The sequence below is a fragment of the Antechinus flavipes genome, chromosome 1 (genome assembly GCF_016432865.1).
Source record: "Antechinus flavipes isolate AdamAnt ecotype Samford, QLD, Australia chromosome 1, AdamAnt_v2, whole genome shotgun sequence".
Lineage (NCBI taxonomy): Eukaryota > Metazoa > Chordata > Mammalia > Dasyuromorphia > Dasyuridae > Antechinus > Antechinus flavipes.
In genome coordinates this window covers 227,865,997-227,893,552 of record NC_067398.1, presented here as the reverse complement: position 1 = coordinate 227,893,552, position 27,556 = coordinate 227,865,997, and the positions used below count along the sequence as shown (strand labels likewise).

At 43.4% G+C, this 27,556-nt stretch overlaps 2 protein-coding genes across 5 annotated transcripts in view; one reads left to right on the top strand and one right to left on the bottom strand.

Annotated features, from left to right (window-relative positions):
* The window catches only part of LOC127561895 (tubulin polyglutamylase complex subunit 2-like), an 877,998-nt gene that overhangs the window by 215,330 nt on the left and 635,112 nt on the right, over positions 1-27,556 (top strand). The window lies entirely within an intron of this gene.
* NOL6 (nucleolar protein 6) lies at positions 54-26,846 on the bottom strand. 2 transcript variants are annotated; one of them, XM_051997069.1, is made up of 26 exons: positions 26,735-26,846; positions 22,003-22,212; positions 20,725-20,841; positions 20,086-20,265; positions 18,627-18,795; positions 18,337-18,477; positions 18,026-18,189; positions 17,593-17,713; positions 16,471-16,529; positions 16,178-16,279; positions 15,816-15,931; positions 15,483-15,660; positions 15,210-15,332; positions 14,844-14,992; positions 13,530-13,605; positions 13,044-13,184; positions 12,802-12,919; positions 12,486-12,640; positions 12,088-12,251; positions 11,623-11,775; positions 11,231-11,328; positions 9,662-9,786; positions 9,377-9,466; positions 7,561-7,755; positions 4,479-4,580; positions 54-4,218 (listed from the first exon to the last, which is right to left on the bottom strand). In XM_051997069.1, the coding sequence occupies exons 1-26, from the start codon at positions 26,786-26,788 to the stop codon at positions 4,069-4,071; spliced, it is 3,450 nt and encodes a 1,149-aa protein (XP_051853029.1). In that variant the 5' UTR covers positions 26,789-26,846; the 3' UTR covers positions 54-4,068. The 2 variants fall into 2 exon arrangements, with proteins under 2 accessions (XP_051853029.1, XP_051853035.1); XM_051997075.1 differs by having other exon boundaries at positions 18,343-18,477.

Genomic DNA, 27,556 nt, shown 5'->3' with positions numbered 1-27,556 from the left:
TTTATTGAGAGAAACAAATAGAAAGACAGAAAAAGACAAAGAGAGAAGGATGATGGTGCTTTCAGAAAGAGTATTTATTAGTTGGTTGGTTCCTGCTTAAACAATCAATGGAATATCCCAGACTGAAGGAACACCCATTCAGAGATGCTTTCCTGTGGCCTGACTGGTGATCAGAACAGCTGTTTATACTAAGAAGGGAAGGGACTGTAGGGTAGACCAGAGAGGATCCAGAAATCAAAGAAAAGGCTGCTAAACAAAAGTGGTTTCTGAGACAGGTTAATCTTTTTGACTAGGGCACAATTAAAATTTTGTTTCAGTATTGCTATGAAGCTCCTAAAATGGTCCTGGATCTTTCCTTATGCCAGAAAATTTTGTTCCTCAAGGATGTCTGGCCTGAGAGTTTGAGGGAGGATGGGGAAAAAAAGGTCTTCCCTGCTGCTCAAGTCCCAAACTCTATGATATGTGGAAATGGTGACAGAAACTGGAAGGGTAGCTGTGGCAGCCAGGGTCAGGCCAAGTTTGGGTGCTCACACACACAGATGGCTGAGGGTGTGGTCTTTGTTAAACAAAGCTAGTTTTCCAAAATGGTCCCTGGGAAAGGCCAAGGTAATGAACAGTCATGCTCTTCCAAGGATGAGTCTCCCTGGCCCAGGCCAGATGCTAATTAATTACAGGGGAGATGGCAGAGGCTCCCTTCTGCCCCTGGGCTTCTTGGGCAGGGAGGACAGGACGGAGCAGGAGTGATTGCAGGAAGATGGAAGACTGTCTTCAGTAGGGCCATGACGCCACAAAACAGGGAAGTGATTCAGGCTGAGGAATCTTTGTCCCTGAGGAGATCCCACAAGTCTGAGGCAGTCAGGGAGGATGGAAAGGGACGAGTAGATTACTGTCAGCCTTGGCCCCGGCTTTTGTCTCAATCAGTCCAGCCTGTACTGAACTCTGTCTTTGGCCTGTGGGTGTGCAGTCTAGAGACTGGACTCACCTGCTTGCAAAGATAACTCAAACATATAAAGCCTTAAGATTAAACCCTTTTGGGCTAAATGTAATGAGTCAGGTAGTACACATATTATTATCTCTTTTACAGATTGTACGACACTCAGACTCGGAAAAACTGTGACTTGTCCACACAGATAAATGTGTAGCTGGAATTTGAATGTAGGCCAATTCTATAACCAGTATTCTTTCTACTACGCTCCCCCACCACAGGAGGGGAGGCAGGAATATTTATTTTTTTGGACTTTTGTGACTGCATCTGCATAAGCAATGTCCCATCAGGAAACTCCTTCCCGACACAAATTGGCACATTTTTCTGCAGCTTCTAATCTTCGTAATGTGGCAAGGAACAACACACTGTCAGTGTGGCAGCTGTCTTGAAGCCCAGCTCTCTACTACCCTGTGTGCGAGGTGGTTCAGGAAAGCTTCAGAGGGGGTGAAATTCGAGCTGAATCTTGAACAACAGGAGTGGTGGGTCCTATAACCACAAATCTAGAGCTATAAGGGCCTCCAGGGGCCATTTAATCCAAACTTTCCCCTCTTGAATTTGAGGAAACCTGGTTCCAGAAAAAGGAAAGAGCCTACTATATGCTAGGTATTATGCTACATTCTTTACAAATAGCATGATTTGAACCTCACCATCCTGGGAGTTAGGTGCTGTTATTAATTTCCATCTCACAGTTGAGCAAACAGGTGACTAACTTGCCCAGAGTCATGGCTAGTAAATGTCTGTGGTAAGATTTGAATTCAAATTTTCCTGACTTCACCCTTCCAAGAGATACTCCCTTGCAAATGTGGCACTCTAGTAAAACCACAACTGCTAGCAAGGGAAGAACCATTCCTGTCTCACAGAAAATGGAGACAGGAAAGTATGTGGTGGGAAGAGAAATGTCTCCGTTCTCAGACCAAAGGGCTGCCCACTTCTGGGTCTCCTTCCAGTACCGATCTCAGTTGCTCTGGAAGATGGATAGGTTCCCTGTCCACTGAGACACCTCATGTAAGTGTCCCTCTCCCTGCAAACAAGCATACCAAGTCTTTCTTTCTCTTATCTGGTACTGCTCAAGGCCTAGATTAAGTTCTGACTCACAGAACAGATATAGGCCACTGGGGTGGGGAGGGAATCCCCAGGAACAATTGTCTTGCTCAATGCTCCAGGTTAAGGCCCAACAACTTGCAAACAGCGGCTCCATGGAAAAGGAAGTTCTCAAGTGTAACTAATCCTACCCATTCTGCCATTCTATCCTCTCTTCCTTCCCCCCAACCCCTCCCAAACACACACACACACACACACAGCCCCAAAGGCCTGATGAAAGCTGGTGAACAAGAACTTGACCTGAAGGACTGTAGAGACTCCCATCTGTGGGGTAGGGAAGGATCAATCACTCCTGAGGCAAAGTAACAGCCATGAAAGTCTGCTCCAATCTTTATCACCCCATGTCTCTTCTTAGCTTGGTATCCCAAACCCAAAGCACAGCCAGAAGCTGCCCCACTTTGGGAACCATGTCAACTTACTCAGGAGTTCCAAAACGATCCTTACTCTTCTGACCCCAGGAGTCCAGAATTGTAGTGGTCACTTAAGTTACTGTGGTTTGGGAACGAGCAGGTTTCCACACTTGCCCTCCACTCCTAAATTTGATGGTATTAGTAGGCAAACAGAACTCCAAATATCAATAATAGCATTTTGTGTAATGGCAAAGCGTTGGAAACAAAAGTAGATGCCAACTGATTGGGGGAATGAACAACAAGCACAGAGGCAACACCAATGTAAATGACAAGAAAAAAAGACAAAACTGAAGACCAAGCTTGGCCCAGTCAAAAAAGATAAGAAAATGCCCCATCTCCCTTCTTTGAGGGTGGGGATGAAATACGGGTGTGGCACAAAGCATATACATACCATCCAGACTCATTTATGTCAGCTGTTTTTCCTTTTTTAATCTTAGTTACAAGGCATGGTCCCCAGAGCTAGGGGATGAGGGGGCAATTGCCAAAACAAGAGCTATCAAGTCTCTTTCCCCCAAAGTTTCAGTGGGTTGGCCAAGAGTGAGGGCCATCTGTCTCCCTCTGCCCTCCCCACTTTAATTCATCATCGTGGGAGCTTACCATCCTCACAAATCAGCATATGCTGCCGACTCAGAGAAGTCAGGCCTTTGTCTCAGGATCAGACAGGACCATTAGCAGTTAGTCAGCTCATATGAACAACCTAAGATTCAAAACTCAGAAGGACTGGGGAAAGGTCCAGTGCTCTAACAAGCATTGAGGCTGGGGCACTCTGGGAGGCTAGATCAAAAAGAGTAAAGCCTCCAAAGTGCAGGAGGGATAAAAGGCAAGTGGCTAGGGTCTATGATAACCAATAGGAGAAGGAAAAAACATGCCTCACTACTCAAACTCTAAGCAATAAGACTCTGGCCTGCCCCAAGTCATGCTCCTCTAGCAGAAATGACTTAGGGGAGGGCTTCATTCCCTGAAAGAGAACCCAAAATGGGAACAAAAATCATGAGGAGAGGATGAGTGCTGGAGAGGAGCTTGGAGGACAGTTAGTCCAACATCATCACTACAGTCAAAGGAGATCAAGGCCCAGGGAGATTATGACACTTGGCAAAAGAAACACAAAGTGTGCCGGACTGTCTGACTCCAGAAATATGGTATCTCCGAGGGCCCTCTGTTACAGCTGAACTGAGGCTTAGGCCTCATCAAAGCCTGTAAAACCTTTTTTGTGTGTCAAAGATTCCTTCTTAGACTGCTTTTAAATGCATAACACAGAATACATAGAATTTTAAATGAAACCAGTAATATTGAAATAATTATGAAAATATTTTTTAAAAAAATAAGAAAAAAAGGAGTTCATTTCAGATAAGAACTGATGCTTTCGCTCCTTCCGCAGATTATATTCTGGAGTGTCAGGATCTGAGGAGGGCTGCTCCTGGATTTCAGGAGGCCAAACCCAGAGCCAGAGGCCAGGGTTGCCAAGGAACAACTGGAGCTTTTACTGGGGATGAAAGTGTGGCGGTCACAATTTCGGAGACAATTTTCTCCATCTTCCCTCCAGGTATGGCGTAATGCAGCTGGAGTTTGGGATCACACTGTCCACTTCTCACTCTGGGCCTCCACAGTTTGTACCAGACCTTTGCCCAGGATGGCAAAATCTTCCAAAATGGCCTCCACATTGGGCACTGTCACCAGATCCCCTCTCTGTGACACCACCATCCTCCCCTGCACACTGGTAGCCTGGAGGGGACAGAAGGGAAAGGAACAGAACAAATGTAGGCCCAGGATTAAAAAGTAAAAGCAGAAACCAAGCCTCTGTGAACATCTGGGAGATGGGGATGGGCAGCATGTAGAGTCTCCAATGCAGAAGCCCAGGAAATAACCCATGATGGAAAATGATCCCAGGGCAGAGAGCAGAGTGCTCCCCTAGTCTTTCAAGGGCCCTACCAGCATATATGCCTACAGATTCATGCACATTGACACTGACCCCACCATCTCACCTTGAAGGGTTGTGGCTGGAAGCTGTCAGGTCTCCATAAGACACCAATCACTTCTCCACCATGCTGATCATAAAAAAACAGTGCCAAGTCTCCAAAGGCCTTCTAGGGAAACGGGAAAGAAGACAATGTGTCAGACAGCATCACAAGCAAGGCCCAAGACCCTCCCCAAGACTGGTCTCAACAGCCCTTGGACTGTGATGAGCACTAGGAATGACTTTTCCCTCGCTAAACTTTCCCTTTATAATCAGCACCTCCCCAAACATTTCAGACTAAGTTAGTACTCTTATAACTGCCTTGTATGAGCATTGCAAAGAAGCTATGATTTCATTAATACGGGCCCTCTTTCCCCCAATGCAGCTCAAAACACATTAGAGACACAAGATACCTGAATAATAAAAGGTCTGATTCTGGCAGCATGGGGAGCTATTGGTTTAAGAACTAACTCTCTGCACAGATAGAAATCTGTCAAAGACTGAAGAAAGAAATCCTAGTGCTCCCTGAGGCAAAGAAGCTGGGTGATTTCCCTAGATCACACAACTGGTAGCAGAGAACATCTCTGAAATCTTCTTGACTTCAAGTTCAGCACACCCTCCTATACCATGTCTCTAACTCCTCTTCACATCCCTAGAAACTAATCTTTTATCTTTTTATTTCTGGATGGTACAGTGGATAGAGTACCAGGTCTGGAGTGAGGAAGACTTGAGTTTTAATCTTCTCAGACTTATTAAAACGTTTGTGTGACCTTGGATAAATCACTTAAGCCTGTTTGCCTCAGTTCCTCATCTGAAAATGAGCTGGAGAAGAATACAGCAAAGCACTCCTGTATGTTTGCCCAGAAGCTCCCAAAGGAGTCATGAGAAATCAGATACAACTAAAATGACTGAACAACAATCTTTTATTTTGACCATATTCTAGCTCATTTTTACTCCCCCAACTCCTTCCAGTGAGGCTGACAAGACACCCAGATCTAGAACTAGAGAAAACTTATGAAAACATCTCATCTCATGCCTTTATTTTAAAGATGAGAAAACTGAGATAGAGAATTAGCCCAAATGTCACAGATAGTAAGTAAATATCCAAGGTGGGTTCAAGTGTCCTCATTTCAAGAGGAAACTTAGGTCAAGAGAAGGGCAGTAACAGGAAGTTTGTTTGTAGAGCTGGAGATTGAACCCAGCTTTCCTGACTGCCAATTTAGGGTTCTTTCTATCACACAAGGACTCCTATACAGTCCTTTTGCTGAAGGGGGTAATGGAGGAAGACAGGGACAAAGCTATAGTCTGAGGACCAGGATAAGGAAACTGATGACTCCCTCAATTATTTAATAAATCCAATTTTGATTATAGCAAATTTAAAAGGCTTTGTACAAACAAAACCAATGCAAACATGCTTAGAAAGGAAGCAGAAAATTGGGGGGGGGGGGAATTTTCATCCAAGGGTTTTGATAAAGGCCTCATTTCTAAAATTATACAGAGAGAATTGACTAAAACTTAAAATAGAAGCCATTCTCCAATTGATAAATGGTCAAAAGATATGAACAGACAATTTGCAGATTAAGAAATTAAAGCCATTTCTAGTCATATAAAAAAAATGCTGTAAATCACTTGATTAGAGAATTGCAAATTAAGACAACTCTGAGGTACTACTATATACCTCTTAGATTGGTTAAGATGACAGGAAAATATAATAATAAACATTTGGAAGGGATGTGGGAAAACTGGGATACTAATATATTGTTGGTGGAGTTGTGAACTGATCCAACCATAATGGAGAACAGTATGGAACTGTGCCCCAAGGGCTATCAAACTGTGCATACCCTTTGATCCAGCAGTGTTTCTACTGGACTTGTATCCCAAAGAGATCTTAAAGAAGAGAAAGGGACTCACATATGCAAAAATGTAGTAGTCCTTTTTGTAGTGGCAAGAAAATGGAAACTAAGTGGATGCCCATCAGTTGGAGAATGGCTGAATAAGTTATGGTATATTAAGGTAATGGAATGTTATTGTTCTATAAGAAAGGATCAGCAGGATGATTTCAGAGAGGCCTGGAGAGACTTACATGAACTGATGCTAAGTGAGTAGAACCAGGAGAACATTGTACACGGCAACAAGATTTTGTGATGATCAAGTCTGATGATGGCTTTTTTAAACAATGAGGTGATTCAGGCCAATTCCTATAAACTTGTGATGGAGAGAGCCATCTGCACGCAGAGAGAGGACTGTGGGGACTGAATGTGGATCACAACAATTTTTGTTTGTTTGTTTTTTTACCTTTTTTGTTGTTTGCTTTTTTTTTCTCATTTCCCTTTTTGATCTGATTATTCTTGTGCAGCATGATAAAGGTGGAAATATGTACAATAGAACTGAACTATTTGAAATATATTGGATTACTTGCTATCTAGAGGAGAAGGTGGGAGAAGGGAAGGAAAAAAATTTGGAACACAAAGTTTTGCAAGGGTGAATGTTGAAAACTATCTTTGCATGTATTTTGAAAATAAAAAGCTATTTTTTGAAAAAAATAATAAATCCCAATGAACACAATTATTTGTCCAGGCCGTGTAGGACATAGGGAAAGGGCTGGAGTAGAAAGCCTTTCAACTTCCTTCCAACTCTGAAGGAAAAGGCAAAGTCATTCCCATTACACCCACTGCCAACCTCACTATTCTACAATAACTCACCCTCTTCCACCTGCCACTTTTCTCCTTGGTGTCCAGCCGTTTTGTACCTCAAATTCTTCCTGCAAACTTTTTTTGAGAATGCCAGAAGTACCTCTTGGCCTGTCTAAACCTTATGCATAATAATAAGTCTGGCTTCCATGGGGGAGTGATTAGGGGAAGGGACAGAGAAAAAGGAATAAAAGGATGTGGGGATAAAAATAGGAAAGGGGAAAACAAGAGATGAGGGAGAGGTAAGCACTGAAAAGTGAGGGGAAATAAAGAAAGAAGGGAATTGGCAGGAATAATGAGGCTGTTATGAAAAAAATAGAAGCCTTAGAACTAGCTGCTTGATTGGGATTCAGAAGGTTGGGTAGAAGAGGAGCAAGGACAGAAGTTGAGGGATGGAGGAGCAAGGGGTGAACAACTTACTCTGAGCTGATCAAGGTAGAGGGTTGGAGGGTCATAGCAGAGGACGGGCAGCCGGGGGGAGGAGTCAGCACTCTGAAGGAGACCTCTGCTGAAGGAAGCTGCAGGTAGGTCCACAGCCTCTCGATGCCTGGGGATGTGCCGGGGATTCAGGCGGATTAGCACATCATAAACATCCAGGGCCGGCCGGAATACCATCTTAAAGGAAGTTGTAGGCAAGAATAAGTAGAGATGCCTCTGCTCTGCCACCACATTTCAAGATGGTGCCAACACACACAATTTTACACAAAGGAAATAAGCAAGGCAAGTATGATCCTCATTTGACTAATGGTGAAACTGAGACCCTAAAATGTAAACTGATTCTCCTAAGGTCTCCTAACAGCTGATATAGGAATTACATCATCTTAAAACAGAGTCAGATGGTTAGGACAGGCTGGTCCAGCCCTTTCACTTTCCTTACCGATGAAGAAAACAAGCATAGAGAGAACAAAGAACTGGCCTAGTTCACATAGTTAGCAACAGAACCAGAATTATAACCCAGGTTCATTTGAAAAGCAACATTTTTGTGTAGAGGCTAAAGATCATTGGCCTATCAGTCAGGACACTAGGACTCTGAGGTCACCATTTAAGTTCTCTGGGTCACAGTTTCTTCAACTACAAAATAAGAGATTTGGATTAAATAACCAAGGTCCTTCCCAGCTCTAGCTCTAGGATCCAGCCCCCTCATAGCTCATCTTATCCCTCACCTAGTTCTATAGAATCTTACACCTTTCAGATTGGCCCAGAAGACAAAAGGCCACACAATCAGGGTCATCAGGCTCTGTGGAGAAACACTAGTACCTGCTGGGGCAGCTGAGAACTGATCCAAATATTCTGCAGGGCACTTTGGAAGAAACTATGCCTACAAAGTTCCCAAACTGCATGCCCTCTGACAGAGCCATACCACTATGAGGTCCATTCCTACCCTAAAGAAATCAAAGATTTGTGATGGAGAGAGCCATTTGCACCCAGAGAGTACTGTAGGGATTGAGTGTGGATCACAACATAGCATTTTTCTTTTTAAATTGTTGTTTGCTTGCTTTTTGTTTTCTCTCTTTTTTCTTTTTGATCTGATTTTTCTTGTGCAGCAAGATAATTATAGAAATATATATAGAAGATTCCACATAATTGGATTTTTTTAAAAAACATATATTGAATTACTTGCCATCTAGGGGAGGTGGTAGGGGGAAGCGAGGGAGAAAAAAATGTGAAACATAAGGTTTTGCAGGGGTGAATATTGAAAATTACCTATGCATAAAGACAGAGGGAAAGCATATATATATGTACAAATATATTAACAGTACCTCTGTTAATGGTAGCTAGAAGTTGGAAACTAGGAAAGCATTCTCCTATTGAGAAACAACTAAATAAACTATGTGGATGCCATGAAATGTATCGTGCTCTAAGAAATGGAAAATTTCAGAGTAAACTGGGAAAATTGATATGCAGAGAACAGAGCAGAACTAGAACAATTTAGACAGTGATAATGTTAAAGAGAAAAACCTTGAAAAACATTGGAATTCTGATCAACAAAATGATAAACCACGAGTCCAAAAGAATGAAGATGAAAGATGTCTTAAGATGCAGAGAAAGATATACATGTTGGATGTATCTAAGGTGCGAATTTGTATTGCTGCATTAAATATATGTAATAAAAGATTTGGGGTTTTTTAAACTCAATTTAGGAGAACATAGAGGTGGTAGTGAGAGAGACAGATTATTATTATTATTTTTTTTAACAATGCCTTAAACAAAAAGAAACCTCACACCTATATCTCACCCTGATATCTCCAGACTTAGAAGGATTCATCAACTGGTTCTCTAGGACTGACAGAGCTTTAGCTGCTAGGTTCACAAGGTGATGCAGGATCTGTAGGAAAGACATGTCAGAAGCAATGATGCCCCAGTCCCAGCCTCACCCCCTATCACCAAACAGCCCAAGAACTAGCAGATATCCACCTCCTTTACTTCCCCTTCCTCAGACAACTAGTTTGATGTTGGAGGATAGTGAATCTGGCCATAAGTACAGGTCTGCATGGTGATCATAGGATTGAGGGCTATTTACCTGAGCTGAGGGTTTGTCCTTTGTCCATAAGGAGTGGTTTCGGTCTTGGGGTGTGGCAATAACCATGACAGGAAGGCGGATTCGAGATTCTAGGAAATGGCTATGAATCTCTGCTTGATCCTCAGCTGGAGATAAGAGGACGTGAGTATCAGAATCTCTACTACCCAATCCAGCTGTCTGGTTACCCCCACCATTATGGTATATATGTATACACAACACAAATCTAAACTTAGAAACCAAATAAAACAAGCATTGCCTTCCATATTGTGAAAGAAAAGAGTATGGCTGAAATTGTGAATCTCTTATTTATAGCTTTCTTTTAAGTACTTAAAAAATTTACAACATAACTTTCAAAGCTGTCTGGATTATCTGTGATTCCTCTTGGCCTTCTTATTTTAATTAAAAAAAAAAAAGGAAAATACAAAAATACAATATTCTTTTCATCAAAACTATCCTTAGCACAATCCTAGCTGTGGAGGGATGCGTGCACGCGCACACACACATACACACACACACACACAGCAAAAGAATCAGATTGGAAGTTCAGCAGAATCCTCAAAGACCCAAGAGTCCTGTCTCCTCAGAGTCCAATATTTCACTAGTCTCAGTTACTCAGATTGATTTTTTCTGCCTCTGGCCTAGACTATATAAGCAAAGAGTCCTAAGAGTCCCTTGGAGCAAACCAATCTCCTATTCCCCACCCATTCCAGGTGATATCTGCCAGTACAGGTAGAAGCAACCCTATTCGCCCACATGTGCACTCACACCTGGGGAATTAGGAAACTGACACTAAGCCTGGCTCCCCCCATCCCTCTCCTCCTGAGACTTAACAATGGGGATTAAGAGCCCCTCCCCAGTTCAAGGTATTTTAGTTACTGAAGAGAATACTTCTCACCTCCCAGGTCTGGGCATGATGCCCAGTCAAGGTCATCTCACCCCTATCTTCCCACAACAGAGAGGGGCTACAGTTCCTAAGCACCCACTTAAATTCAACTTCCATCCTGGTCCCCCCATCTTGTCCCAAGGCCTTTAATGACCACCTTCCCTTCCAACACTACAGGGAAAAATATAAACTCCTTAAGTTAAAATTCAAGGACCCCTACAATCTAGCCCCAGCCTGACTACTTATACATACTTCTCAAAAATCCTTTCTTCCCTTTCTTCCTTTCTTTCTATGGAAACTGTTTTCCATTTCTTCAAAATCAAACTCAAACTTTACCTCCCCATGAAGCAAGTCTTTACTATTCCAGCCCAGTGAGGACCTTCTTTCTTTATTAACTCCAGAATTAAAGAAGGCTGAGCTATCTTTTTAGATTACAGTTTTATTATCATTGTTATTATTTCGATATTTCATGCATCTTTTCACTCCTACTTGGAACATCTTCTCAAGGGCAGGAAAGAGGAAAAAGTAGAACAAATAGGATAAGCAAATGCTTTCACTAGAGGAGACTCCTTCCCAACTGCTTCCTAGGGTCACTAGTGAGAAGTGCTTCCCCTTTCACTGCAGCCTCAGCCCTTCTCCTCAGGAGCTTCTGACAAATGAGACTAGAACAGTTTCCCTTTACTCACCTGTGAGTTCACCATTCAGGTTAATAATAAGGGGATTATTTTTCCAGTCAAATGTGGACAGCAGGGACAGGAACCGGAGAAAGCCAACCTGGGGGGAACTGAGGAAAAAGGAACTCTGGGAAAGAGCAGAGAACTGTGGACAAGATATTTTCTAGCTCCAACTAGTTTTTACAACACTACCTTTGCTCCCAACATATAACCACACAAATCAAAGGCAAAGGGTCTAGATTCCTTAGGGAAGGATCTCTGAATCTAATGCTCCCTTAATTTTTCTTCCACATTTGGAGAGAATACACTGATGTCACAAGAGCATAGATTTGGGTTAAGTCAGTGAAGATTTTTCCCAGTCCAAAAGAGACAAAAGAGGCTGGGATGAAATGAAGGTGGCTCACCTGGGTGGGGTAAAAGGAGCAGGTTGCAGGAAGAGGGAGGCAGCCATCAAGTCTAGGCTCTCCTCTGTCAATCCATCACTGAGGAGCTGGGCCCGGACCCAGCGCTTTGCCAGACGGGCCACACCAGAGAAAGCTGAATGCTGTTGCTGGAGCCTATGAAGATGAAGTGAAAGAAAAGCAGAGAAAGTAGAACTAAGTACTTGGCATCTGAGAATTCAGTCTGAAAAAGGGAAATAGGAATAGGACCCAGTTGCCCAACCCAGGGGGAGGAGAGTGTGAATGAAAAGTCATTGATCCTGGGATCCAGCCAAAGACAGAGAGAAAGGTAAAAAACAAGCGTTGGGGAAAAAGTTTAGGACTCAAGCATTCAGATTCTAATCTAGAGAAGAAGATGAGATTAGGTAGTGAGAGAAAGGAGATGACCCAAATCAGCAAACTCCAACCATAGCCCTCCAAGTCCCTTACCCATGTAAGGCACTCGTGAGCTGGGGCAGTTGCCGTGTGTCCCGATCAAGAAGGATTGAGGCAGGTGTATCTCTCAGTGTGATCATTCCCTCTGGGGTACAGGATTCCTTTAGGATTTGGGGTTCCCGGTGATATGCCACTCGGACTCGAAAAACATAACCGTCCTAAGAAATTGGGGAAATGGAGTGATAAAAGGCTCCCAATTTGTCCTCCTCTGTGATATAGGACCAAAATTTAAAGTTGGGCCTACTCTCTTGTTAGGCCTCTGGTTTACAGATGAAGAGTCAATGACTCATCCTAAGTTCACACAACCAAGGGCAGTGCCAGGACTCGAAGCCCCACTTTGAGTCCAGCGAACTTTCTCCCAACATTCACAGCTGCTCTGGCCACATCATTACCTTGTAGACATCAGTATGGGAAGCCTTAGCTGAACACTGGAGTCCATGCTCTTGATTCAACACCTCTGCCAGACGCAACTGAAAGGCAGCTCTAACACGCTGGATGGCATCTGCATCTTGGGGCCATTGCCCACTACCCTCTAGATGACACACCACTTCAAAGAGGAGGAAAAGAAAGGGGTTGTTAGTTCCCTGCTCAGAATTCCAGAGTCTTCTTCATTTCACCCATTTCACCTACTCCCCTCCCCAGATCAAATCATCTGCATTTACTTTGCATGTCATACCCCCAGTAGTACCATAAACACAATTCCCTCACCATTTATGGGATCCACAAAGGCAGGGCAGGGCTTGCTGGACCGAGGAAGCAGTGCGTCCCGTTTTTCCAGGTGGTCATGGAATGTGTGATCAAACCAAACAGGAACAGGGGAGAACACCTAGGTATGGAATGTATTTATTTGAGGGAATTTTTGTGGTAGGGCTGGCAGCCAGCAGGGACAGGGGAAAGGGAGAAGAGGGGAACTGACGGGAGGAAGGGAGCCCAGATCCCAGAACACTCACGTCGGTATATCGCAGGGCAGGGTGAGCTCCCTGAACAGAGGTGACAGTCAGAGGCAACCCTTTGAGCCCCCACAGCTGGCGGCTCAGGTGGTCATAGGAGCGTACAACCATGGCCAGCGCCTCCTCACCTGTGCTGTGAGTCTGCCAGGGAAACACAGGAAACGAGGTCAGGCCTTCTTACTTTTGGAAATGAACTGAGTGAAGAGGCTCAGAGCAGAAGCACCCTATCTCCCCCTCTCTGATGGGGGGTTCCCTGAAAGCCCAGGGATGAGTGTAGGCAAGCCTGGAGGCGTCCTTATCCATCCCCCTCTCCACTCGCCCCTTTCTTAGCAGTTCTCCAATTCTTCCAGCAGGTTCAGGGCCCAGCTAAAGTTTTGGTGAAGCCACTGCACCACCTACAGGGCACTTTAGGGACTACACTTCTCCCAGGTCTCTCCCCTCTTCCCCCTAAATCATTCCTTCTACCCGGCATCCCAGGGGCCTCACCTCTTTGGGGACTCTGATCAGAGGGTCCAGGGAGCCCCCTACATAATGTACATAGGACTCAGGTATACCTACATGGCTGGGAAGGAAAAAAGACACAGAAAATTGCTAAAAGTACTAGACAACTACTTAAAAAAAAGCAAAATGAATCTTAGGCTACATTTAATTCTTCCTCTTACATTGCAGTTTTTAGTCCAGACCAGACCATCTTGTTAAGAAACAGACCTCCCTGAGGTACCTCCCTCCTCAAAGTAGTTTACCATTGGTCTGTATCCAGGAATCTTCAAGAAGAGCCATGGCCTCCAAATGCCCCAAGTTCACCCAGCCAGGATGTCAAGAGCTGGGCTTGAAGCCAGCTTTCCCTTTTGTCAGAAGAGATCTCTAACCACTAATCTATGCTCAATTTCTTATTACACAAGTGCCCCCAAAGTCTTAGTGAAGTTGTTAAGAGTTTAAATTATTTATCGTTAAAGTACATTATGATTTTGGGGATATCGTGCATTGCCACAGTGGGCTCACATTTACGTGGATGGCATGTGACAAGATGCCAAGAACTTTCCTTACAATAAACCCTCAGAGATAGATAAACCTATAGATAAAGATAAAGCCTGTAGATAAACCCCCTGCAGCTGTTCTAATATGTCCATCCAGAGGAGAGGAAGAGATACCTCAAAGTCCAAAAACATCAAGATTAAAGAATTGTAGGAGGAGAGAAGATTTAGAGGATACGCAGCACCTACAAGATACTTAAATAGTCAGTGAACTGAAGCAAGGCACATAAGACTCGTATGGCCATTTTGGGGGCGGGGGGGGGAAGGGGGAGAAGTGGAGTTGGTGACTACTAAGGGCCCTGAGACTCTGAGACCGTGGGATACTGTGTATCTTGAGCCTTCCAATTAAGCTGAGTTCCTTGAGTACAGTGAGCTAGGAAGGGTAAACTAGATGTCTGTATATGACAGAAGGAAGATAATGACAGATGAACCCTACCAGCTCTTAAATTCTATTGGTCAGGGAAGACTAGGGTCAGGAGATGGACTGAAAAGGAAAAAAAGGACAGCTTTCCTCACTCTCAAGTCAGACCAAGTAAAGGCACCTGTAGCATGGGACCCTCCCCAATCCCCTGGTACCTGGGGACTGGTGGGGGACAAGAGTACTAGTTGGAAGTAGATGGCATTCTGGGCTTAAGGAAAGAGCCCTGGAGAGGTGAGGAGACCCGGTCTCTGGTTAGCTGTATGATCTTAAACCAATCATTTAAAGAGGTGGGATTAGCTGATCTAAGACCCCTTCAAGCAACAACAGTCTATGAAGGACACTCACAGTTTCAGGAGGTGAGTGATCACCTGGTGGGGCAGGAGGCGTTTCTCGGCCATGGATTCAGCCTTCCAAAGAACAGCCTCCCGGATTGACCCATCCTGGAAACGCCTCAGCTCAGATCGTGGGCCCCAGAACTGGCGGAAATCAGCAGCCTGAGACAAGGGGGCAGAAGCAAGAACAAAGACATCAGGGCGACCACCACCAACTGGTACATTCTTCTTTTTGAAATAGTCTAAAAAAGTCAGTTTCCTTGACTGATCTACAGTAGATGGGTTCCCTAATGAGACTAGCCTTCTCAGGGCAACAGCTACATCTCCCTGGCCCTCCCAGCCTTGACCTTAGATTTACTCAGAGCTCTGGGCTCCTCACCTCTGGGTGATCAGCTTCGGGTCCCATCTCTAGGACACTGACTAGTCCTTCAGGCCGGAGTAACAGTCCCAACGTCAAGCCTCCCCAATCCTTGTGCTTTGGTGGGTTCTGGTTGATCTCCCACTGTAGTGAGGGGATGGGAAGAAAAAGGAGGAACACATGACCTCAATCCCTAGGAGTCAGACTTGGTATGCTGCTTTTCCAACACTTCACCCAACAACATCCCACTGCCTTCTTCAAAGTCCCTGGGAAGCCTCCCTTTGTAGTGCTTACCTCAGGCACAGGAGCCCGAGAATGGGTCAATAAGATCAAACGGGAGCCCAGGCCCCGTTCCAGAAGGGTAGTCAAGGTGGGAAGTATGGCAGCCACATAGTCTCCCCCATGGTCCAGCAGTTCTGACCACATCTTTAGCCTCCGGCAGGCAGCATACAGACAGTTTAGGGGATGTATACTGGGAAAGAGAGAAGGATTAGGAAAAAGAAGAGAAAGAGCACAGAAAAATATGACCCCAAGGTAAACATTATTAAGTATCCCTGCTAGTCCCCTCCATGAAACCCACCTGGACTCCCCCTTACTTCCCCACCTTCCCCCCACACGCCATCTCACTGGAGAACATGGTCAAAGGTCCGGATCATTGGTTTGGGTGTCATAAGCAGCATCTGGAACCCATCTACAGTCTTATCATCCAGCATAGTCATAGACAGCTGGGCTTCATGTTGCACCTGAAGAAAAAAGACAGATAGGGGAAGCTTAGAACTATGGACAGAAGCACAAGCTTCCCCAAGGAGCAGCCCATGGGATGGAGTCCAGCTCTTTTGACAGTTAAGTATTTATGTAAATTGGCCCCTGGAAGGACACTGCAGGGGCATAGAACTCAACCCTAGCAACTCTGGGGAAGCTCTGATATTCTATCCTGCTACTTGTTTCCACTAGTGTCCTCAACAAAGGTTGAAAAGAGATCCAGATACCTGCTGATAGGTGGGAACTGTGACATCAGCACACAGATTAAGGTAGCCTGATGGATCCACAAAGACCACAGAGAAGGCCTGATGGAAGTCAGCCACAGCTGGCTAAAGTAAAGGAAAGCAAAGAGGTTAAGGACAAAAGGAGGGTGGTTGAGCCAGAGACCATCAGCTCCACCATCCTCTCCTCTAGACCCTCCCACCATGAAGGAAGCCCTCATGACCCTTATATCCCAGCTGTTCCCTCTTATCCCCATCCTCCACATAATCCCTCCCCTCCCATCAGGGTCCCCACTTACCAGGGATGGATCCAAACTACGACATAAGCTGATGCCATTGACTGTCAGATCCGTGGCAGCTGGAGTTGGGAGTGATGAAGGAAGATGAGTAACAGGTCAGCCCTGGAGCAATGAGGTGGGAGGGCATCCACTCCATCCCTCCTACCCCAGCACTCCTAGTCCCCCACCTCCTCCCATGCTGCCCTCCCCTGCTGAATCACCATCTAGTCCAAATCTTTTCCCAAGAATCCCTATAATGGCATAGCATACAAGTGGCCATCTAATCTTGCTTGCAAACATCAGCCAAGGGAAACCCATTACCTCCAGAGACAGCCTGAACTATTTTTACATAATTCTAATTGTTAGTAAATTTTCCCTCACACAAAGCCAAGATTTGCCTTTTGCAGCATCTATTGGCGCTCCTAGCTTTGCTCTCTGGAAACAAACAGAACTTGTCTAATCTCCCTTCCATACAATGGCTTTTTGAGTTTTCAAAGATAGTGTGTGTTTGTGTGTATATATCTATATCTATATCTATATCTATATCTATATCTATATCTATATCTATATCTATCTATCTATCTATCTATATATATATATATATCTATATCTATCTATCTATCTATCTATCTATCTATCTATATATATATATATATATATATCTTCTTTCTTTTCCCAGCTCACCATCTACTACTTCTTCAATCAACCCTCACATGGCAATGACTCAAGGTCCTTTGCTACTCTGTCTTCCCTGGGAAGCTATCCATGCCATGGTATCTAGAACTACATAAAATTTGCCAAGTATGACTTCACCAGGGCAGAAGAGAGAAACTCTCACCTCCTCATTCCTGGAAGTTCTCTCTGCCTTCCAAATGCAGTCTAAGATTGAGTTTAATTTTTGCTGGATGCCATATCACACTGCTGACTCATACTGAGCTTGTCACCTATCAAAAATTCCCAGATTTTCTTTTACACAGATTGATATCTGGTCATGTCTTTTCCCATCTTGGAACTTGTGAAGTCAACTCCTCTCTAGGCTTCATTCTACTTGTTTATAAAACAGGACTGATGACTAATAGTCCAATAGGTGGGGAAAATCTTCCCCAAAACCTAAGTCCACTCTCTCCCATCTTTCTACCTCACCTAGAAACTGCAATGCATTCCTCAGCACTTGATAGCCACTCATAGACTTGCTGATTTTTCGAGAAGACACTAAGAAGGCCACCAACATGGAAACAATGAAGCCACTGAAGCCTCCTACGCCCTAGGGAAAAATTGAGAAGGAAAGGTTAGACTTGAAAGAAAACCCCTTCAGCTCAGCCCAAGAGACTGATGACCCAGCCAGGAAGAGACAGAAATAGCCCTCCATGGTACCACCATATGGTACCACCATCTGGTACCACTCAGGACAATCCAAATTCAACACTGTCTCCTCCAGGACCAAAATTGGGCCCTGTATATGCACACAGAGCTATGAAGGCAAGGAATCCTGCCATTTTCCCCAGAGAAAGATGTGGAGAATAACGTGTCAAATGGACTCCAGGACAAAATGGGGCACCCCCATTCCCAGGCAAACCTTATGCAGATCCCGCTGTCGCAGCCAGACTTTAAGCAAAATAATGCCATCCCGGAGACCAGGGGAGGAAGCAAGCATGGCTGACAGCAGATGAAGATGAGATTCCATAACTTCATCACAGAGAAGCAAGGTATTATAGTGAGGGGTAGGAGTATCCAGGACACCTGAGGAGAGGAGGGAAGATTAGTAAATGATTCCTTCATTTCCCTATCTTCTTACTCCTTTCCCCCCAAAACTCTGCCCTATCCCACCTCCAGATATCACGCTTTCCCTCCAATCCCTCTCTCTCCTCAAGTCTCCCCAGCTCTTACCCTTACCCTCCTCTGGAATCGTCTTGTCCCAGAACCAAGTGGTACGGACGTTGTTCTTGGAGGGCAGCAGGCGACACAGACGGAAGAACCCAGGGGGCGGACAGGGGTGCAGGCGCACAGTGACCAGCCGCTCATCCTTTCCTGAGAAGAGGTGCGAGACATTGAGATCCTGGGTCTCCTCTTGGCCTGGAGCTTCCCTGGAGGCTGGGGCCACCACAGGAGAAGCCAGAGAACAGGAGGTCCTGCATGCCCTGACAGGGAGGGGCCCACCCTTCTGCGTGTGCACGCACCTGCGGGACGGAGAAGCAGCAGGGGCTTCAGGTGACAACCATTCGTGTAGGAGAAACGGACACTGCCAAAGAGCGGGTCCCGGGACAAGTGGTGGCCCAGATGAGCTATGTAGAGGGCACGCTTTCTTAGGTAGCGCTGATTTAGCCCGTCCTTATCCTGTAGGATCTCCTATGGACAGGGAAGGAGAAGGCAGAACATTACCAAGTGGCAGGGCCATAGCAGTGTGTGGTGGGGAAGGGACCAGTGAGAGATCAGGAACCTTAAGTCCTAGGTCTCGTTGTCATTCATTGGTGGCACAACCACTTGGGTTTGCTGACAAGCTAAGGAGGGAAATTCATGCCCCCCATACTCCATCTCATAAGCTCAGGGAGGACTTGTGACATGCCCAAGATCACAAGATGAGATTGTGATAGAATCTAGACTGGAACTGCAGTCTCCTAATTCTAAGTCTGCTCTCATTCATCAGACTGAAATGAGTAACTTTTAATGGTGATTTCAATGTTTTAAATATAGGTTTTAAGGGGGAGCCAAGATCTGTTAACAATAATGATTACCTTTCCCAGTTTTCTTTAATCTTAGTGCTTTCCTTCAGAAATTGCCTTCACTTTACCTGGTATCAATCTTTTTTTTTTTTTTTTTAAACTAGGTATCATTCTTAATAAGTAAATAGTAATGATGATAACAGCTAGCATTTACAAAGACAGTACTACAGTACTGCAGGTATTCTGCCAAGTGTTTTACAAATATTACCTCACTGGATCCTCACAACCACCTTGTGAGGCAGATGTTGCTATTAAAGTCGGTGACTTGTGATGGTCCCACAACTAAGAAGCATCTGTAACCTGAGAAGGGCCAGAACCACTGAATGCCCTCAAATGACTGTCCATACAGTTTACATGTTGTTTTCTCATTAAACTGTTCACTTTGAGGGCAGGGATGGTTTTTAAATTTCCTTTGATTCTGAAAAGCTCAGCACACAGCAGGCACTTAAATAATGCTTGGCATCTTGACCTCATATTTATAGAGTAAATGCCACTGGTTCTCTAATCCTTTTCACACATACTGGCTGCCTCAAAATGAACTTCAACAAACTGTGTGGTAGACAAAGGTAGACTAGTATATCTGTTCTAGAGATGAGAAATTTAGGGCTAGAATGAAATGAATGGCTCATCCATGAAGCAGCAGGCAAAAGCTGAGCCTAGAACAGAATCCAGAACTCGATGTCCAGTCTGAACTCTCTTCGATGATACGGGTCTGGCTAAGACATGACCCTTTCTTCCTCCACTTCTCCCCCTAGCTGCTTCTCCACTGGCTGGCCCAAGTTCATGCCTGACATTCTGCAGGGAGTACCTAGCCTGCATAGCTAAAGAGGGAATCAGAAGCATCTGAGGGCCTCGCCTGTAATCCTGGTGTTTCCCAAAGCCTTCCCCATCATTCCTTCTCTAACATGAGCCTTACCTTTGGCATAGTCAACACTACATCAATATTGACATCTGGTCGGACACAAGTTCCCAGCAGGTAGCTACCCACCACAGTAACCTGAGTGGGAGGCAAGAACTGGAAGCGACCTTTCACAGCATAAGGCTTCTGGATGAATGGTACTCTGATGTCTTTGGGCAGCCACGACTGGTCTGTCATCTGAGAAGGGAGAAAGGTTGGGAGGAAATAAAAGAGAGGAAAAAAAAAAAAGCAAGTGTGAGTGAGCCCACTAAGAGACAAACAAAAACGTAATTATTTGTAAGGCAGAAAACCAACCTTTTGGTAGCATATGCCAAGACAGATTATACTTAGCCCTCAGGTGTGGAAAACCCTTATGACACCATTTAATTTCCTCTAGTCCCTGATTCAAGAATGCAAATATCTCTATGCCCTCAACCTTCTAAGCTGAGTTTCTAGGAAGGGAGAGGATGCCTGGTCACCATGCTTTCTGTCCTCCAGGCAGTAGTGACTATACTGTTAGGACTATGGAGATATTCTAATCACAATTCCATCCCTAAAGGCCTCTCTTCTTTTGCTCCTATTTGGAGTCCTCCAGCCCCCACATCCAATCCTAGATAATCTCATCAAACTACTGTTTTCATATTGGCTCAAACTCACCTCAGTAACCTTGGTTGAAGGGACAGTAAGAAGTCGTTGCTTAATTTTATGCAAGAAGGCATCAATCCGTTGTTGCTTCTTCTCCTTCAGTCTCACCTCTTTCAACAGCTCCTCCATCTAGAAGGATTGGAATACCTAGGAAGGTCTTCAAAGCTTCCCTCATACTCAAAACCAGAGCTTAAGTGATCACAATCAGGCCATTAGAAATGAGAACAGTGTTCTCCATCCCATGTTCATCTAGCCTCAGATCCTGGGTCTTGAAGGTAAAGTGAATGGCCAATTTTTACCTCCTCCATTCTAGTCCCATCTCCTCTTATGTTTGTCCCAACATAGAGCTCCCCCTACTTCAGAATTTCATTCACCCATTAGGGAGAACGAACACCTTTCAGGTCTGGGAGTGAGGAAGGAATTTCTCTGCAACCCTGCTTTTTTGAACAGGAAAGCACATGTATACCACAGAATTACTATGGTGGGTGAAAAAAATAAAAATATTATCCCTAGGAATGAGGAATATTCCCACAGTGTCAACTCTCTGGTTCTCTGTTTAAAAAGTATATGATTGAGAGGGTGGTAATATATGTCTCTACTAGTTTAATGGCAAGAACACTAGCCTAGGAGAAAGGTTGGGAGTTGATTTCTCATTCCTGCCATTATTTGGCTTAATCCTAGATTCTTTTTCTTTTTCTTTCAAGGAAGGAGGTAATGGTTCCTAAGATCTTTGTCAGCTCTAACATTCTATAATGAAAATCAGGGGAGTGTTTATTTATCATCGACTACAGAAGGCCCTGTACTAAAAGCTTTACAAGTATTGCTTCATTTAATAGTCACTTTATGCAATAAGAAAGCTGAGACAAACAGAGGTTAACTGATTTGTCAAGGATCACACAAGAAAGGCTGAGGGTGGATTAGAACTCAAGACTTCCTGGGCAATTTCATTTTACAGTAGAGAAAACCAAGTTTTAGAAACTAAATAATGTGCTCAAAGTCACATTGTTAATAGTTTGGCCAGAACTAGAATCCAAGACTCATGACTCCCAACTGAGTGTTCTTTTTCTCAAACCATTCTACTTTCTAGCTTACAATTGGGAAAATGAAGCATTGCCTCTGAAGAATCAGCACTAAGAGATCATACTTGATTTTAGAAAGGGATAGGGAATCTTCAATTCAGGAATCCCTCTCAGAACCTCTGCAGAACCCAACGACTTTTTCTATCACCCTCTTCTATTTCTATTGCGGGGTCCCTCTCCCATTCTTCCTTCTCCTCCCCACAATCCTGACCTGCATCCGGAGGAGGTTGGAGTGGAAGAGGTTTTCTGTCTCTTTCATCTGGCTTAATTCTTCATTTGTGGGTTCCTTGTACAGTTGGGCTTGGCTCAGCTCCACAGGTGGCAGGAGTCCTCCATCCTGAGCCCCAGTCCGACGCTTCTTAGAGGAAGGAATATCCTTGTTTTCCTGTGACTCCATGTCTTCCACAGCAGGTTCTATTACCTGTGGCCAAAGAGATGGGAGTGATCTCATACTTGCTCCCTACTTTTAGATCTTTTGAGGCTCTGCTGATATACTGTATCATATTGGGCCAGACAAATTCATTTAACACGGTATGATTTGCTCTTCCTCTATCTCCAACATTCCTACCCAAAACTGCCTATCCTAATGCCTGAAATTTCAGAACTAGCATTTCCTTCTTTCAGCTCTCCAGGCTCCTCTTTTAAACTGCAGATTCCTGTGGAAAAGAACACTTTAAAACTGTAGCGTGGATGAGCTTATAAACTTTCTTCCTGGATAGGAAAGAACAGGCTACAGAAGAGCTTTATGCTTCTAAGGGAAAGTATGTACTACAGGTAAGTTTCATAAAAATTGGCCTACCTGCACATATAGTGTATACACAGATGGCTTTTCTATCCAATTGCTGGACAGAGTACTCTGCTCTCCTGGAACATTTTTATTCAATGATTGAACTGATGAGAACCTTTTTATCTTAATCTCCACATCTCCTTCAAACAGATTCAACAAATCAGATCCTCACCCACAGAGGTGCCTATCTATCTAAATTATTTTATGTGACACATACAGCGTAGTACATGAATGTAGCATTCAATGAGTGACATAACATTTTACAGAAATCTTGAGAAGTAAAATGACCTATTCAAAGTCAACAAACACACCTTGCTGCAGAAAAAGGATTTAAAACTTAAATCTTCCATCTTCATATCTAATGCTTGATGTGTATATTGGAAACAAGAGATGTCAGATTTCCTCTAGTACTTCAGATATTATAGAACTTCGGTATATAGAAACCCTGACATTTATATTTTCTGTGAGTCAGATCAGAAAAGATAAGAGTGCCTAGAACCAACCTGCCCAAAGACACTTTCTTTTTTTTTCCCCCTCTAATTAATTTATTTTTAATACACGTTTCTCTAAAATCATAATAGAAAAGAAAAATCAGAGCAAAAGGGAAAAAACCCCACACATAGAAAAAAGGAGTATAGCATGTGTTGATTTACACTGTCTCCTTAGTTCTTTCTCTGGCTGCACATGCATTTTCTGTTCAAAGTCTATTGGGATTCCTTTAGATCACTGAACCATTAAGAAAAGAACCAAATCTTTCAAGACTCACATTCTTGCTGTTATTGTGTATGATGTATTCCTGATTCTGCTTGTTTCACTCAGTATCAGTTCATGTAAATCTTTCCAGGCTTTTCTAAAATCAGCTTGTTTATCATTTTTAATAGAACAATAATATTCCATTATTTTCATAGACCACAACTTGTTCAGCCATTTCTCCAAATGATGGTCATCCACTGCTTTTCCAATTCCTTGCTACCACAAAAAAATCTGCAACAAACATTTTTGCACATCACATTTTCCCTTCTACCTGTTCAAACTACTACATAGAATTCCCAATCCCTATATTTTTGTCCACCTGCATTTTTGATTTCCTTCACAGGCTAAAAGTACACTATTTCAAAGTCCGATTCTTTTTGTACAGCAAAATAATTGTTAGGGCATGTATACTTATATTGTATTTAATTTATACTTTAACATATTTATCATGTATTGGTCAACCTGCCATGGGGGTGGGGGAAGGAGTGGGAACTGGGAACAAAAGATTTGGCAATTGTCAGTGCTATAAAATTACCCATGCATGTAACTTGTAAATAAAAAGCTATAATTTAAAAAAAGAAATATATCCACTGACTGAATGTGGGTCATAACCTTTTGTTGTTGTTTGCTTGGGTTTTTTTAAATCACTTTTCCCCCTTTTTGAGCTGATCTTTCTTGTGCAGCATGATAAATGTGGAAATATGTTTAGAAGAACTGCAAATGTTTAATCTATATTGGATTACTAGCACAAGGTTTTGAAAGAGTGAATATTGATAACTATCTTTGCATGTATTTTGAAAATAAAAAGCTATTTTATACACACACACACACACACACACACACACACACACACACATATATATAAATAAAATATTGCTACCACACCAAAAGTGATCTGGCTTACTTCCTATAACCAACCAATCAATATTTATAAGTCCAATTATAAAAAAGTCAGGAAGATAAAGAAGGACAACTCATAGTCTAGGTATGGAATACAAAATGTACCTTGAATGATAATAATACCAGATAAGACATGGCAAATAGTAGTATAGCCAGGATTTCTTAAGCTTTTCAAGCTTGCAACCTCTGTTTGCCTGAAAATATTTTTATGTGATTCCAGGTATATGGGTATATCAAATAGTATGCAAATCAAACGCAGATAATAATTAATAATTTGGAGACACCCACATTTAGCTATGTGATAACATGGGATCTTGAACAATAGTTCACAACTAGGAAATAAATAGCAAGGACTCAGTTCACAACAGATGACTGGGCCTTAGGAGACCCAAGTTCTCATTGCTGAATCTGCTGATAACTAGCTATCTTTTGTGTGATTCCTTTGGCAAGTCATTTCATGTTTCTAAGTGTTTCCTCATCTGTAAAAATGAAAGCACTGGACAAGCTAAAAATTTCTTACAATTAGAATAGCCCTCAGAAGCCACATATGAAGCCTCTTCTGTTCAACCTATCAGATAACCCTACTCTAATAGAGAGTGCTCTAATAAGAAAGAATCCACCACTTCATGCCCATCAATTGAGGAGTGGCTGAATAAGTTATAGTATATGAATATAATAGAATATTATTGTTTTATAAGAAATGATCAGCAGGATGACTTTAAAAAAGTCTAGAAAGACTTACATGAACTGTTTGAGTGAGAACACCATACACAGGTGACAAGAAGATTAGGTGATGATCAACTGTGAAGGACTTAACTTTTCTCAGCAATGCAGTGATTCAAGGCAATTCCAAAAGTCTTGGAATGAAAAATGCCATCCACATCTAGAGGGAGAACTTTGGAGACTGAATATGGATTAAAGCATACTATTTTCACCTTTTGTTCTTTCTTTCTTTCTTATGGCTTTTTTTCCCCTTTTGTTCTGATTTTTCTTGCACTACCTGACAAATATAGAAATATGTTTAAAAGGATTGTAGGTTTATAACCTATATCAGATTGCCTGTTATCTTGGGGGGAGGAAAAAAAATTTGGAACATAGATCTTACAAGAATGAATATTGAAAACTATCTTTATATATATTTGGAAAAGTAAAATACTATTGAAAAGAAATTATGATGTCCACGAGCAAGACCATCACCTCCCACTTTATAATAATGTGCATCTCAATATAATCCAAGATCAGATTTTCAGACAATGTATATATAATTGTTGACTTCTACTGTTTTAAGTCTACTTTCCCTATACTATTCCCACAAAGTTGATTTCTGACCCCCAAATAAGACTTTATTCTTATCTCAATTAATTTCATTTTCTAACCTACTTTACATGGCCAATGTTCTAGCTTAGACAGATTTTTTTCGACACCAGCCTGCTATCCACCAGGTGAAACTATCCCTCCTAGCTTCATTTACGTAAACAATATGAGCAAAATGCAGCCAGTTAATATTTACTTAGTTGATTTTGATAAATATGCCATTTACTACTTTATTCAAGTCACTGATAAAATCGTTAAAACAACACAGAGCCAAGGAAAATTCCTGGATTACTCCACTGCAGACCTCCCTATTGAAAAAAGTGAACCTGTTAATTAATTACTCTCTTTTAGTCAGGTCACTCCAACAGCTCAGAATTCACCTACTGGCTACTCTTCTAGTCCAGGGCTTCTTAATTTTTCCACTCGTGACCCTTTTTTGCGTCAGAAATTTTTGTGAGACCCTGGCTATGTAAGTATATAAAATAGGTATACAAATCAAACATTTACTGACTATAAATCGTAATTTCACGACTTACACATTTAATTATGCTGGGCTACAGAGTACATCTCATCTTGAACACACACACACACACACACACAATTTTGTTATATATCTAAGACTTTCTCCTTTTAGCTCAAAGTTTTATGACTATCGTTTTCTACATAATAATATGGACGTCATCTGCCCATTTCATTTCTGATGACAATTCATTGCTCTCAACAACTAAATGTGCTAAATGTTTCAAAACTCCACCCAAGTCTCATCTCTCCTTTTTCTTATGGAAGACCATGCTTAAAAGAAAAATGCAATCAGTAAAAAGCCCACAGTGTTCAAAGAACCGTGTCTCACTACGCCGTTCAGTCAAGCACCTCCCCCACCCGCTCGCTGATGACGCAGAACTGAATTGTTTTCAATGACTGCGGGTGAGCCTCGCCTCCGCACTACAGCACGGCCTGCAGCTCCCCTGAGACTCTAGGGCAAAAGGCTCGGAGCCCAGCAAACGCCAGCTGACAAGCACGCCGAGGTCTCGACTGCAGATTTCAGAGGAAGAGAGAGCCGGGGAAGGGGGGGGAGGGGGAGCGCAGAACCCCAGTAGTCTCCCTGAAATTCCTCCCTCTGCAGAATTAACGAACAACGGCTTCTCCCAAACCCACGACTTCTTCTGAGCAAGAGATCTGCCTTCCTCACCTCAGAGTCCCTGGGAACCCGACGTCGGGTTGCTCCTCGGGATGCCGGCCCCATAACTCCAGTCGCAAAGCCCCACACCTCCGCCGTTCCCCACGTGGGCGGAAGTTCCGGACGAGCGCCTTCCCATCACCTAGCGAGCACCCGGGTCCCGACCCTGACCAGGACCCATCCCCATTGGTTGATCGTTAAAGCATTCCTTCGCCATTGGGTCTGAAGTTCACTATGCACCTCCCCCGCCCCACCCCGAAAGGTCAAAGAGCTTAGGGCGGGACTTCGCATTACAGCGCTTTGCGACAGTGAAGCGGAAGTTCGTCAAACGATGCACTTTGAGGGTGAGAGTAATCGTCGCCGTAGCTCGCCTTGTATCAAGGAACTACCCTAGTCGTGACCTTTACTAACTAAATTTATCAGCAGCGCTAGAGAGTCAGCCTTTTGATTATGGCCAGTGGAAGGATCCTCGTCCGGCTCCTGACACCGGCTTTTTCTCTCCATGTTGGAAAGATGTCTTTTCCCCACTGATTCTCATTAATTTCGCTTCGCCCGGAGGGAATAGAGATAAGGGGACGGGGGAGGAGGGGCAAGACCCTCCGCTAAGACCCGGATGGAGACTGTAGGTTTGAGAGATCTTTCAGAAAAAAATGTTTTCTTCCGGGATACAGTCTGCTGTTGAATCTGGTACAGGACGTTATTAACCTCGGAGGAAGAAGCTTTCTGTTGTCCCATCGTCACTTAGTGATTTGAGACATTGGGGCTGTCTTCTTGGGATACTGCTTTGTTCCTGAACTTGAACACCCCAAGGAAAGCCCTAAAAAATGCCAAGCA

What these genes read in the sequence shown, in the direction of transcription:
- NOL6 (XM_051997069.1), bottom strand. Translation starts at nt 26,788, where the DNA reads ATGGGGCCGGCATCCCGAGGAGCAACCCGACGTCGGGTTCCCAGGGAC. An exon ending in CAGTTCCCACCTATCAGCAG is followed by an intron (nt 15,932 to 16,177) that starts GTATCTGGATCT and finishes TTTTTTCTTCAG; the next exon opens with GTGCAACATGAAGCCCAGCT. An exon ending in TGATCAGAGTCCCCAAAGAG is followed by an intron (nt 13,185 to 13,529) that starts GTGAGGCCCCTG and finishes TTTCCCTGGCAG; the next exon opens with ACTCACAGCACAGGTGAGGA.